At 42.5% G+C, this 13,663-nt stretch overlaps 1 protein-coding gene across 1 annotated transcript in view; it reads right to left on the reverse strand.

The window, feature by feature from the left end:
* Positions 1-672: 672 nt before the first annotated feature.
* The window catches only part of LOC144942128 (uncharacterized), a 62,371-nt gene continuing 49,380 nt past the window's right edge, over positions 673-13,663 (reverse strand). The window contains exons 15-21 of the mRNA XM_078868888.1: positions 11,730-11,786; positions 11,012-11,089; positions 8,815-8,870; positions 8,424-8,475; positions 4,374-4,433; positions 3,312-3,380; positions 673-1,805 (exon numbers count right to left, since the gene is read on the reverse strand). Of these exons, the coding sequence (XP_078725014.1) occupies positions 1,671-1,805; positions 3,312-3,380; positions 4,374-4,433; positions 8,424-8,475; positions 8,815-8,870; positions 11,012-11,089; positions 11,730-11,786 (507 nt within the window). The 3' untranslated portion in view covers positions 673-1,670. The remainder of the gene's footprint in view (positions 1,806-3,311; positions 3,381-4,373; positions 4,434-8,423; positions 8,476-8,814; positions 8,871-11,011; positions 11,090-11,729; positions 11,787-13,663) is intronic.

Below are 13,663 nucleotides of genomic sequence, written 5' to 3' on the forward strand. Positions count from 1 at the left end.
CTTGGCTACACTAACATAAAACGCAGGTGTGGATTTACATCAAATTGAGGGATTAATGCGATACAATTGTAACTTGGAAGTGTTTAAAGAAATTAACGGTTAATCCATAACTTCACCTTCTCTGTTACTGCATCCGATTCCATCAATTTATCAAACTGCCAGTTACCCATGCACAGTAATGCATATTTAATGTCATTTGGCGTCTCTTGACAATGTTAAACTGGGTACTTCACAGCTACTGTTTTCAGGTTGTTGTGACCCATTAGCAGAATATCCATCAGTGTCATTGTTCCGGGAGAAAAGCCACCCCCTCGGTTAAATGTGTGATACGATGCCGTATACAATTCCCGATACAAATTGAAGAGCATTTGTAACAGTGCGCCTCCTTGGCATTGTTTATTTAATGAATTCATTCTTTATTCGGTGTGTTCACAATAGCAAGAGCGCGGCATACAATAATTCAAAAAATATATATGCATTATGCATGCAACTGGAATTGACTACCAAAAATCGCGAGATACTGCGACACATCAAAATGCTGTATTTGTGAGCATATGCTTCTCACTGCGACCTCATATCACCGTTTCCTTTATAACAGGCCATGCATATTTTCACGATATGAATGCGCTGGCTTTTTTGAAAACTCCATTGCCTTTTGACTTTAAACAGTTGCTGTAAAACCACATGATTACTCAAACCTTAACGTACAGCAGCTGTTGATTATATGGAAGTGTGCATGGAGCTGTTGTGCAAAGGGCAGAGTTTGGGTGCCTTGGAGCTCAGCCATTCCTTAGATACTATCTGTCCATCTTTCTCAGGCAACGATTATTCCACATCATGAGCACCCTGCACCTGCTGCTTCTCTCATTTCCCAATTGAAGGCGTTCGAGACGACGAGAATCCTGAATTATGAACCTTTCAGGGCACCACCAGACTACAATTAAATATTTTTGGAGGATTGTTTTTTTTATTCTATTTTATTTTTCTACCTACGTTACTTTACCGAAAGAACCAAAGAGTTTTTTTTTTCATTTCAACTGAATGTTCATGGTTTTCTGTACGAGTCGCTAATCATTTCCGTAATGTTTTGTATAGCTTAATGGACTTTATTGCCCAAATATGCGTCTAGATGGTGGTAATTTTACAATTTTCAAACACCCTCAAACCCACATTCTTTGGGTCTTTCGGTAAAGTCATGTAGATTTACCCTCAATCCCAATTTACTAAAGCGCCACCTAAAGGAGTGCGGGTTCACGTAAATGATTCCACCCATCCACGCCATTGAATGGCATCGTGTGGCAGTGCTTGTGTTTTTTTTAATTAACAAGGGCACAAATAACAAAGATGTAGCCACCATAAGTGAGCCCATGCATGCGGGGGGTTTGTGGTGGGGCACAGCACATGGAGGCTCCTTGGACATGTAACATTAATTGCAAAGCTTGACATCTAGGTAGAGAATATTAAATGCATTATTAAGTGGGTTGATGGACATGCAAAGGGTGGCAGACGAGCGTAATGTGGATGAGAGACGGGGGTGGCTGCTGGGTGATGCAGTTGAGGGTGGGATATTTTGGGTTGGGTCGGGGTCGTGCTGGGGACAGAGTAGGTAGTGACGAGAGGAGGCACGGAGGGTGAGGAGGGCAGCCCCCGGGGCACGGCCGGTGTGCGCGTCACGTGGAGTCGCCAAGCATGACTCCGAGGCACAGAGCCAGCTCCGACTTCTGGATTTTGCCGTCGCGGTTCACGTCGCAGTGGTGCATGAGCGACGAGCGAAATCGATCCAAGTCCACTCCGCTGAGACTCGGCTAGGAACACAAGGATGCATTAGTGTTTCAGGGAAATGTACGTCAATGTCTGATGCATCCTGGCTTACCGGTATTAGCCTTTTTGCCTGGTAGGTCACAGTACTGGTTGGCTGGGTGAAGTGATGCCGGGTTGGTATGTGACCTAGGCTGGCGATTGCTTAAGGATAGGAGCAACCACTACAAAGCTGTGTGCATGGAATGCATTACAAAGCAACGCTGGACTTGTACTTCATGCCTACAAATAACAGCTGATTTGAAGTCTGGTGACCTCAAACCAGGATGACTGAGAGACGGACCAGAATTGAAGAAGCTCAAAGACCCAATACCAAGTGGAACTGCATGCTTGATAAGTACATGTATAATGACGATGTCCCTACATCACTATTATTAATGTGTACTCTGCATATCTTTAATGCCTATTTTATGCAATGTTAGACAAGTTATGCATTATATATGTGTGCAAACGCAAAGTGAGAATGAATAAAACATCTGCATTGATGTGAAAGACCATTAATGCGGCCAGACTGGCTCGTTAGCAGAGGTGTGTCCTGTAATGAGAGTGATATTTAGGACTGGCGAGATGCCGTTTCCTCCGGTGAGCGGTTTGTAAGCAATGCATAATGGGCTGCATGCGGTGGTAATAGGAGGACCCTGCTGTTACGCTTGACATTTGTAGTGCAAGTATTAAGAGAACGAGAGAGTCTGGCCACAGACAAAGGTCGTGTTAGGATTGAACGGAACACAGTGGGTGTAATTGTACCTGCCGCCACCTTGGAATGTTGACATTTGGCAATGGGCTAGGTAAACTAAGGAAATAAATACATGTTATCACGATTGCTGGGCAGATGCCTATATGCCCAACATTCACAGCAGCTTGCAACAAACAGCACTGTTTAAGTTATAATCGATAAGAGTTTACAATTTTTCTTGAATTGAGCGAGGTTGTAAGAACTTGGGAAAATACGACGGGAGGGAATTCCAGTCGAACAGTGCGAGGGAAGCAGCAGAAAAATGCTGCGATACATTTACGAGCATGTGACAGGATGTGTACGCAAATAGATACATGCATTAAATTTATAATTATTTTGCTTTGATTTATCAAGTGAAAAGAACGTACACCAGTAGCATCGGTAATTTGCTGCTGTGGTTTGTGATTTAATTTTACCCATGAGATAAACAAATCATTGGGTCGTTCCCACTGTTTCCCACTACTGGACATCTGTGAAAAAGAGCTTCATAGCTCATCGGATTCCTCCAGTTTAAATAAAGATTCTGGTTCACATTTTATACCGTAAGTAAACTGTTTTAAGTTACATTCTTGAATCCATTATGCCATAAAAACTCGGGTGAAACAGAGGTCAATATTTACATAGTGCTGATGAGTTATTTTTTAAATTACTAAATATTTGTTTACGTCTGAACCCTAAATCTAAAGATCCTACCATGCAAACACTGATTAAATACTGTGCAAGGAATTCCACACGTACACAACTTTCCCCAACTCACCCTGACGAGCTCAACCATGTCCTTGACCAGTCCATCAACCTCTGCACCTTCCAGCACACCAGTACCACTCTGTAACATCAGTCCACCACAGGTAATCGTACTGGTTCCAGCTTCTGTGTTTTACCTATGCTTTGAGACAATATCTTGCCATTATAAGTATTGCTGCATATGCAGCCCCGTTAGAGGGAGGCTGTAGGGGGCTCAGTGCCCCCCCTGCTGAAAATTCAAGCCCCCCCCCCTTCTAAATTATTGCAGTGAAATCAATAAATATTACTACAAAAATAGGTACAATAAAAACAATAGGCGTCTCAGCTTTTGCTCATCTACACAGAGGGTGAAAGCTAGAGCAGAATGCACATTACACCAAAGCAAACCATATCTTCACTCATTTTGTTTAGAAGTTAACATACTTTTGAAGTTTTTTTTATGCTGTGCAGCACCCCTCCTGATTTTTTGTATGCTCCCCCTTTAAACAAGGTCAGACTGCAGAAACAACTCAGCAGATTCGTCAATAACACTGCCTTCAAAAGAAAAAGCATAATAAGGGAAGTCTCAGGAATGGCCTTTTCCTCAGCATACTACAGAGATGTCAGAGAGGTAGAGTGAGATTGCAGGGCTGTGTGTCACTGGCCCGTGATGAAGTATTCATACGCTTAAATCTTGACTTAAAGCTTTCGTGACTGCAGGAATTCATACTCTGGGTCTTTCGGTAAAGTCAGGTAGATGATGTTTCCATCCTACCTGCCGATGTTAGCAGTTATTTCCGACTCTCTGAGTTGCATTCCTCGATGTGGCGGTGGCTACATTGACATGCTAATCTCTCACAATACAATGGCCAGACCAATAGCTTTGGGGTACCCTCGATCTTCCTTTTCTAACCCCGCCCACTCACCCTTGGGCTGCACCCATCTCAGGCCTATATAACACCCTGCTTCAGCAGCTCTCTTGCCATATTTTTTCACCTGAGGATGATGGCTTGTGTTGCGATCGAAATGTATTTTTTTTTCTATCTACGTGACTTTACTGAAAGACCCAAAGAGTAATCATATGCTTGCTTCTTACCACGTCGTAATGGTCGAAGATTTTCTCAAAATCCCTTTTCCTTATTTCTGGAGTAGTGTCCTGGGAAAATGAAAATTTGGTCTTATTAACACATAGGCTTTCACAACCAATATCATCCATAATACAGGGTGCTTGAAATGTTTTTAACACTTCTCTGGAACTATCGTTTTTAATGGGAAAAGAACGGATAATACACTGTAACATGATGACAAATGTTTGCTAATAACTTCAAAAAGTAAAAGAGTCTCCACTTGTTCGCCATCATTGTCAACGCGTGCCTGGAATCTTCTCCAGGTGGTCTCCAGCGCCTGGGGGCACATTTCTTGTGGTGTTGTTGCAAATTCTCAGAAGTGTAAAAAAATGTAAGCACCTTGTACAGGTTTTTTTTTGGGTTAGATCACGTAAATATAAATCTGTCCTTAAACCCGCCACCACCCAACACAGCCAATTAAGGCTTGATGCATTACAAAATATGCAGATGTACCATCCAGCGCTGAATGAGGGTCTTCCAGCCACACCGTGGTTGTTTGTGGGGGATTAATTAGTCATACTTCATAAAGTTTGTCAGCACTTGGCGAAGGTTTGAAGCACAGACATGGGAACATAGAAGGCAGGACAACTACTAATTTCGCTGCACTGACCTCTGCAGACTACCATGCAGCCCTGTGTAAGTACAAACATGAATGCATACGGTACTTCACAATTCTATACTGGGATACATACAGTATTTATATTTTCAGTGCAGCTTTTTGTCAGAGGCTATGCGTATTCCCCACGCCTCCTGGGCATGCTCCTCTGTTAATGTTTTATATAATTATGGACCCTGCTGTACCCTAGAAGTTTGCAAGAGACCACACTTATGGGAAATCATTTTTCATTTGGTACATGGCGAACTGCAGACATCGCAACCCATTTATTTTTCATTTGAACCTGTCGGTATCTGGGCGCTTTTAGGCAGTCCCATTATTTTAAAACACAGCTGCTGAGCACTTGGCCCGAAGGCCCAAAATGTCAAGCGACCAGCTTGACAAGGGTTAACACGCTTCTTGAATCGAGCAAGGCTGTTATGCGAGCTTGAGGAAAAAGAGACGATTGGAGAGAATTCTAACGTGGAAAAATTCGACGGAATAAGAAAGAGAAGCGTTGTGACGTGCAGTGTGGTGGTTGAACAGTAGAGTTTAGACAAAACAGTCTGGTAGAGTCCTCGACATCGGTGGAGGAGTTAATGAGTGAAGTCCACGGTAGTTGCAATAGAAGAGTGATAAGGAGGTGGCGGTCCCATTTCTCTATTGTGACTCCAGTACTAAAACATGTCTCATGAAGTGCCCAGAAAATGTGACAAGTTCAATCTATTAGCTATCGGATGTGTTTTCAGGTTCTATTAGCTATCATGTGTAATCGAGAAGGAAATGAGGCGTTTAACTCAGTTCCTGAAGATGCCCCCATTATGTAGAGAGAGACGTCGGACATCATGCCGAACAGCATGCGGTACAATCCAACAAAAATCAGAGAGTGCCACAACACGCCTGTGGAAACCTATGCAGTGGTGGTATATTTCACCTTCTTGTGGCTGCGTTATCATTGTTACCAGCACGTAAGCCCGAGATTAATCGTTTTGCTAAAGCCATATTAAAGTGCTTATATGTGTGGTTTTTTTTAAATTAAGGATTTGCATAATGGAGACACTGGTGTTCTGATGACAAAGGCTTGGTTGTAATACCTCATTAAGGCGATGTTCTTCTATAAAAAAACAAACAGCAACTTTGATAGCTACACACAGCTAAATATACATATACTATAACTAGTATTGGCCAAACATTCCAATGCTGACAGATTACGTGCAGATTACTCATTTGGAATTACACAATGCATCATCACCCCCTACTGTGAAATCTTAGCAGGAATGCAATGTCTGTATGCGTTCCATTGCTGCTCCCAGAATACCTGTGTTACATGTCCCTGCTGGTCACTGGCTTGTTTGATCGAGAGATGCCATGGGGATGCCGTGTTCCAGACACTCTGTGGACCTCGCCTGCCCACTGTCCCCCGTGACAACCATTCTACAAATGCAGGCACTCTTGTCGAAAACGATCATGGTGGCTTAGAAGATGAATCCGAGATATATATGTGGTGCTGACTTTGCAAGCATCTCTTCTTTTATCATGGCCAGTTAGCTTAATGTAATAACATTAACTTAGGTCGATTAATTAACTAACAATGATAACTAATTACTTGTTCCACGATAACACACTGTGTGGAAACCGGTCCAGAGTTTGCTTGTCAGTCCCTCCAGAAAAACGCGATTATGCGATCGCAAGATTCCACGCAAAATCAGCCAAAGTCCGCATATTTATGTGGGGGGCGCGTTTTTTCAAATACGCCGCACTTTCGCCGCATAAATTGCAGATTTCCGCGCGCAAAATATGCGGACTTGCATGATTTCATAATCCCCGCATTTTCGTTGCAAAAAGTCACATATATCTTAGCAGAAAGTTGAAAAATGTTGCGTTTACTTCACACAAGCGCAGCCATTTCCCCTGTTGCCATGGGAACGTTATGAAGTGACGTCACTCATTACGCGACATCATTGAAAAGCTGCAAACCCCGCGATGCCAATGAAACCATGATGAAGAGTTTATGCAACTTTACAGTTGTAAGATTGCACTTTTTTGTTAGTAGTATGTAAATTTACATTACTGTAAGACTGTACTGTTACTGTATTGCTTACGTTACTGTGCACTGAAAACACTTATTTTAACAGAAGATGTCTGTTTTGCATAGCTAGCTCTGTAAAACAGGATGCACACATTTTATTTTTTAATATTTTATTTATTCATTTTTACAGAAGTTGTAGCATATTCATTTTGTAAAGCTACAGAACTTGTTCGACTCAATGTTTTGTAAATTTCGATTTAAAGCTTTCGTGACTGCAGGGATTCATCTTCTTGGTTCTTTCGGTAAAGTCACGTAGAAGTGAAGTAATAAAATAATAAAAATAAAACATAATAAAACAATTCTCACATGTAAAAATAAAACATAATAAAACAATTCTCACATGTGAGAATTGTTTTATTATGTTTTATTTTTATTATTTTATTACTTCCCTTCTACGTGACTTTACCGAAAGAACCAAGAAGAAAATGTTTTGTAAGTTTGAGCCATCTGTTTGTTAAGGTCTGAAATAAAACAAGATGAGAACTTAAATATTCCCAGCACTTTCTGTGATGTAGTATGCTTGCTTATCATAGGAAGTAATAAGAAATTACTCTTTACATTAAAGTAGTAGCCTAGTGAATAGGGTGTTGGGGGAATCACTTTTTTTTCTCTTTTTCATCAAACCGCAGTTTTTGCAAGTTCCCGCAATTTTTGCAAGTTCCCGCAATTTAATCGCATAAAATTGCATAAATATCCCGCATATTCCATCGCATTTTTTAAGAAAACGTGCCGCATAATCAACGATTTTTGCCCGCAACAATCACCAAAAAACTCCGCGTTTTTCTGGAGGGACTGGCTTGTACTGATTCAATGCTCCTTTACATGATGCACTCCTCCAAATGCTGTGGTGCCGATGGGTTGTGTCAAGAATATTTTTTTTACTTGGAAAGACAGATATGTGGAGACATTGTTTACTTATCTACGTTTCAGTATTCGTGATTACTTAATCAGGCCCTTTTTAAAACAGCAGCCACTCCCACATCCTGCCTCGTGAAGGCAGAAAACCCCCTGAAAGCAACACCTGGCACAATGCGGCTGATGATGATGATTTGCCTCACGTTGCCAACCCTCAATCAACTCCTCCCGTCCAGCAGCACACATTTTAACAGGTGATACTTTTTTTAATAAAGTGTTTTATGTTATCCCATTAGAGTAATCGAACTGATAATCGGTAGAGTAAGGATATACTTTCCACATTTTTTAAAGTAAGCATATCCGATGGCCCAGCTCTATAAAGCAGGTAACCCTAGGAAGTCACTTTGTTGTGTTTGCTGTTGCACTCCACTGAGATGCGAGTCTGCTACCCGCATGCCTCAGAGTTTGTGGTCGGCTCACCTCGATGCGAAAGCACAGCAGGAAGTTCCCAGTGTCGTGAAGAGCCATTATCCTGAAATGCACAACAAACCCGATATTTATAATTATTGTAAACCACTCTCGCCATCATGGATAGGCTTCGTGCTCTTCACACAGGGTATCTGAATGGACAAACGGCTTGGCATGTGGAGTTACTTTCACATGTATTAGCAAAGGAAGTGCAGATCACTGTAATGAGACTGGAGATTAAGAGGAAGATGTAAAATTGACAGCTTGCCATCTTTACTGACGGCTCGCACTGGACGGGCGCAACAAGTGACATGGACGCAGCATCACCGATGTCCCGGGTAATCCCAAAATGCAAGCAAGGCTATGAGAAGGGATGTGTAGGGATGAGATGCATGTTTTGTACCTGGTCATGTCCCCCAGGTCCAACCGTCCATCCTTGTTCCTGTCGAACAGCTTCATCTGTAAGATATGTTATTTATTTTTAAAAAAACTCGCTTGGAGAAGCCTTCGTCAAAACCTGGAGGTTAGTTACACATCCTCTTGCATCGTGTGGGTTATCTCCTGCATGTACGGGATTGAAATTGGGAGCATTTATAAAACAAAAAGTCAAAATGGTTTTGGGACATGGGGCATCACCAATCATCTCTTGTTTACAGCCTTAATCCAGTGGTATAAATTCAGCATTTATTTGGTGGGGCGAGTTAATCTATCTAGCATCCACTTTTAATTTCCCACAGAGTAATACTTATGTTTAAAAACTTGTTAAAATTAAGCACGAAGGATTTTAAAGGCTTCACATTGCTAGCCATGCGCTGTGTTGACTTGGTTTGTAATTTACATTGCAAGTGGTATCGATGGAATGGTCATGTGATGACATTTTAATGACGAGAGCAATGCATCTTGGTGAGATGCGACGGGATCCTGAACATAGCAACTGGCGAACACAATCCAGACACGGACAAGCAAGGCAGTTAACACTTACAATCGTTGTTTACAAACCGGCTCGGTTTGTTTGGTAACATTGGTCATTAAACAAAAGTGCACTGAGGAAACATGAAATTCCGATGGGATAATTTCATATAGAGCAAAAAAAATGGCAGCAATATTCCACCGAAATTTATTTGCGAGATTATTTTGCTGAGCAGCGCAACTTTCGCTCGAACCTATTGTGCCGAGAGGCCTCATCGATTCCCATGTCGCTTTGAATGTCACTGAAATGCTTTTAACGGCAAGTTTTTTAAAGCATTTTTTTTCTTTCCCGTATTGCTCTAAAGCAATGGGGCAATGGCTGTAGTGGCTCTGGAGATAATGGCGGGACTAGGATAATGGGTTGAAGCCCTCTGAGCACTGGGGGAATACGGCAAGCGAAGTATGGTAATTTGGTGAAGAGAAAAGTTTCCGTCTCCAACCGGATAGGTTCATGCTCAGGTTATTTTATCTATAAACGGTTCCACCAAACCACACCCCTCACCCTCATCCCCCCTTCCCCCATTTCAAAATAGCCGTGATGCTAAATTATAAATATTCACGTTAAAAATATTATCAACCTTCAGATTATAAAAAAACACTGAAATGCACTCGGCATAATTTTTGCTGTACGCACAGCCAATTTGTTACGAGTACATTTTATTGTTGTTTAAATAATGTTGCCTCTTGCCTCAGCTGCGGCGCAAAGAAGAGCAAAAGAGAAATTCTTGAATTGTTAACAACCCGTCATTTTAATTATCCGCGTTTGTGAAAGTCAAGGAAAACGTGAAGGCTCCCTCCTTGACTGCGTTTGTGCAAGAAAATCAGACATTTTGAACATTTCACGGCTGTGCTGTAAAAATAAAATTTTACAATTCAGCTTTCAACTTTGTTGTTTTAGTGAAAACAGAGGGAAGCACTCTGCAAGGGCATGCTCCAGCAAACCGCTGAACCCAGTAACTTAGTTTTACTCCAGGCACTGGGAGAATAATAATGGTCTGGAATATAGCCGGGGATTATTGTCATACTCGATATTTTCTGGAGAGCTGCTAGGCTGGATTTGGAGTAGGCATATTTGGTAATAGGTACTAAGAGAGTACAATTTACACTTGTAGATTATAATTATAATTGTTGTGCCTTGTACACACCACCATAGTATCATGAGGACAAAATAAGGTGAGATTAATATGGCCTGCCAAAATAACTTCATGGGAACAGCATTCCGGACTTCTCGGGCTGAAATGAAGCACATGTGTATAGATCTGTGATGTGTCTTTGGGTAGTACGGTGCATCGTTCGGCATGTCCACACTGTTCCACGTGCTGAGAGCTGCTTCAAGGAGCAATTCATTTCCTGTTATCAGTTCCAGAAGAAGCTCCCAGCACATGGATTGAAACGCCAAACATCATGCTGAACAACACGCGGTACGACCCGAAACCAAACGACTCAGTAGTTCACTGCTGTTTTGTCTGTGAATGTGGGCAACGGAGGCCTGACTGCCACTCGTGAGTCAATGCTGGTCACTGTAGGTTCGAGTGGGAATTGAGCTGCTTTAGAGAAGCGTCTCTTGCTAACGTAACTCACGCATTCAATGCGTGCAGTACAGGTCGGGGATGCACATCAGGGTCCCTTACCATTGCATCAGTGTACTCCTCCAACTTGTGGTCGGAAATCTTCTTGGTGTGTCTTGCCAGGAGGTCGCTGAGAAAATTCTAACCACATAAGTGAAAGGGAACATACCCGTTAACAGCACACAAAGACAAACCTCCACGTGTAGCCTACACAGGCTGTTGGGTTAAATGCACCTATAAAGGCCTTCAAGCCCACAAGAGAGTGATGTGGTCAGCACCACGCCATGCCACGTTTGTTTCCCCAGTGCTAATGATTGCACACTGCACCAGGTACTCATTTGCAGCTGAGCCGGCCTAGCAGAGGCCCAGGATGGGTTCAAATATTTGCCACCATTATTGGTCGTGAGCGCAAACCTAACTCGGGTTTGATTCACGCAGTGTGCTAACTGCTACACTACCGCTCCCCACACACACATACAAGAACATGTACAGACAGTAACTTCAAAGTTTAACCAAAAAGGCAAAGGTATCAGAGGGGTCCTGCCGCTTGAGATTAAGGGGAACGCTAAGGCACCTGGGGGTACAGCTCATCGATAAAAGGCGACCTTGGTCTTGTTCATGAGATCTGGTCTTGAGGCACGTCTGCTCTGTCGTCAACCAGCGAGGGAGCCAGTGACAGATGGAAGCATCTCAGGGGTTACCCTGGGTTTAGCCGACTCACATGCTTTCTGTGTTCAAACGCTAATGATCGCCTGGCGCGGTGAATGCAAAGGAATTTCACCTTGAGCTCGACGGCAGAGATGAAGCCACTCCGATTGGAATCGTATTTCCGCCAAATCTAAGAGACACTCGCAAAGGATAATAATGATTAAAAGCACAGTAGGAAAGCCAATAATGAACACCATTTCAAACACAGGTGGCCACAGAAACTCAAAGGGGTGCACAATCATGATTTCCATTCTGAAAAGTATCATTTTACTGCCAGGTTCCTTAAGCAAATGAACACATTGAGAAGGATTGAGTTAAACAAATCTGGAATTGGACACGTACAGTAGCATAGCCTAAACGCAGGGCTGAATCTCTCGTGTTTTTGGATTGCTCGTAGACTGAGGTGTGGTACGGGACTAGGAGCTATCAACAGAGTGGGATGCATCATGGATTGAGTGTGCCGAGTGCATAAATATAGTCCGGGTCACTGACATGGACAGACCTCTTTATAGAAGTGTAAACTGTGCAGAAAGAGCAAAATCTGAATAATGTAAATGTAAGATAGGAGAAATCTTCGTTTATCAAGATTTCTCCTATCTTACATTTACATGCAAATTTCATCTCTAGCCCCGCCCACTGACCCTTGGGCTACACCCATCTGAAACCTTTATAACTCCCTGCCTTAGCAGCGCTCCCGCAATATATGTTTTCCTGCTTCAGCAGCTCTCACCTGATGACGATTGCTTGTGTTGCGATCGAAACGTCGTGATATTGTGATTATTTTTATCATTTTTTTCTATCTACGTGGCTTTACCGAAAGACCCAAAGAATATGAATTCCTGCAGTCACGAAAGCTTTAAGTCAAGATATAATCTATGATGCACAGGGGTAATGTCTCTGACAAAACTCTACCAATTGTGTAATTAGAATGGCACATTGTCACATGTCTCATGATCCTTATACTAAATTGTGCAGCTGTGCCCCGACAGAAGTGGCATCCCAATGCAAGGCACCCAGCTCTGCAGGGCATCGCTGCTAAACACACTCGCAACGGGTCATGAGACATTAAATTTCACACACCCGACTGCCTTGTTTTTCCAAAAGGTCAAGCTATGGGAAAGGAAAGATCAATCTAATTTTTCCCCTCCATTTCTGTATTGTTTCCAGCGCCTTTCAGTGCTGCACAATGCTCTCAGCAGAGGCTTATTCCTGTGGTGCCCAAATCAATTCCCACCCCGAGTACAGCAGCCTCGAGTGGATCTCAACCCTCCGAGTTAAACCCTGCAATGGCTTTAACCTTTTCGCTCCCGATCCCCAGATTTCAGGATTGACATTTAATGATGACGAGCTTTCCACGAAAATGATTATATGCTCACAGGTGCACAATCGTATGACTGTCACGAGAAAATGCAAATTACCTCTGTGATTTATTGCACTGAAATCTGTTACAAAATTACACGAGTGCATTTTATTGCAGAAAGAGTTCAGGTTGTTTTTATTTCTTTAAACCGCAAGCCTCCGCTGAGTGCTTTAGCTTGCAGGATTTCTGGCGTTTGGGTGCAGCCAATTTTTGAACTGCATTGTATGGATTACTGAAAGTTATTCAGTGGGCTATATTAATACACCCAACGTCAGCCTTCTCATTCCGTCGCGGTTAAAAGGGTTAAAGGATAAAATCTGACTTTAGAAATTTTCAATTAGACTGTGGCGTGATGCACATTTGTGCGTGTTTGTCTACCTGGCTTTGGCAGTGAGCACATGAAAGAGCATCGTTATTCCCCAGCCTGTTGCCAGCCAATGATTTTTTTTTGAGGTGCTCTTACTTTCCCATTCTGTTTAAATATGTATCCTTAAACATGAGAATGGATGGGGCTGGAGCATGCCATTCCTTTAATATTCCTACTGGGATGTGCTGAGAGGTACCGTTTTGTATCAACGAGGTACGACTCTCCACATCATGGTAAGCGAGGGCACATGAAAGCAGTTTAAACGATTACTGCTCAAAGT

The sequence above is a fragment of the Lampetra fluviatilis genome, chromosome 26 (genome assembly GCF_964198595.1).
Source record: "Lampetra fluviatilis chromosome 26, kcLamFluv1.1, whole genome shotgun sequence".
Taxonomy (NCBI): Eukaryota; Metazoa; Chordata; class Hyperoartia; order Petromyzontiformes; family Petromyzontidae; genus Lampetra; species Lampetra fluviatilis.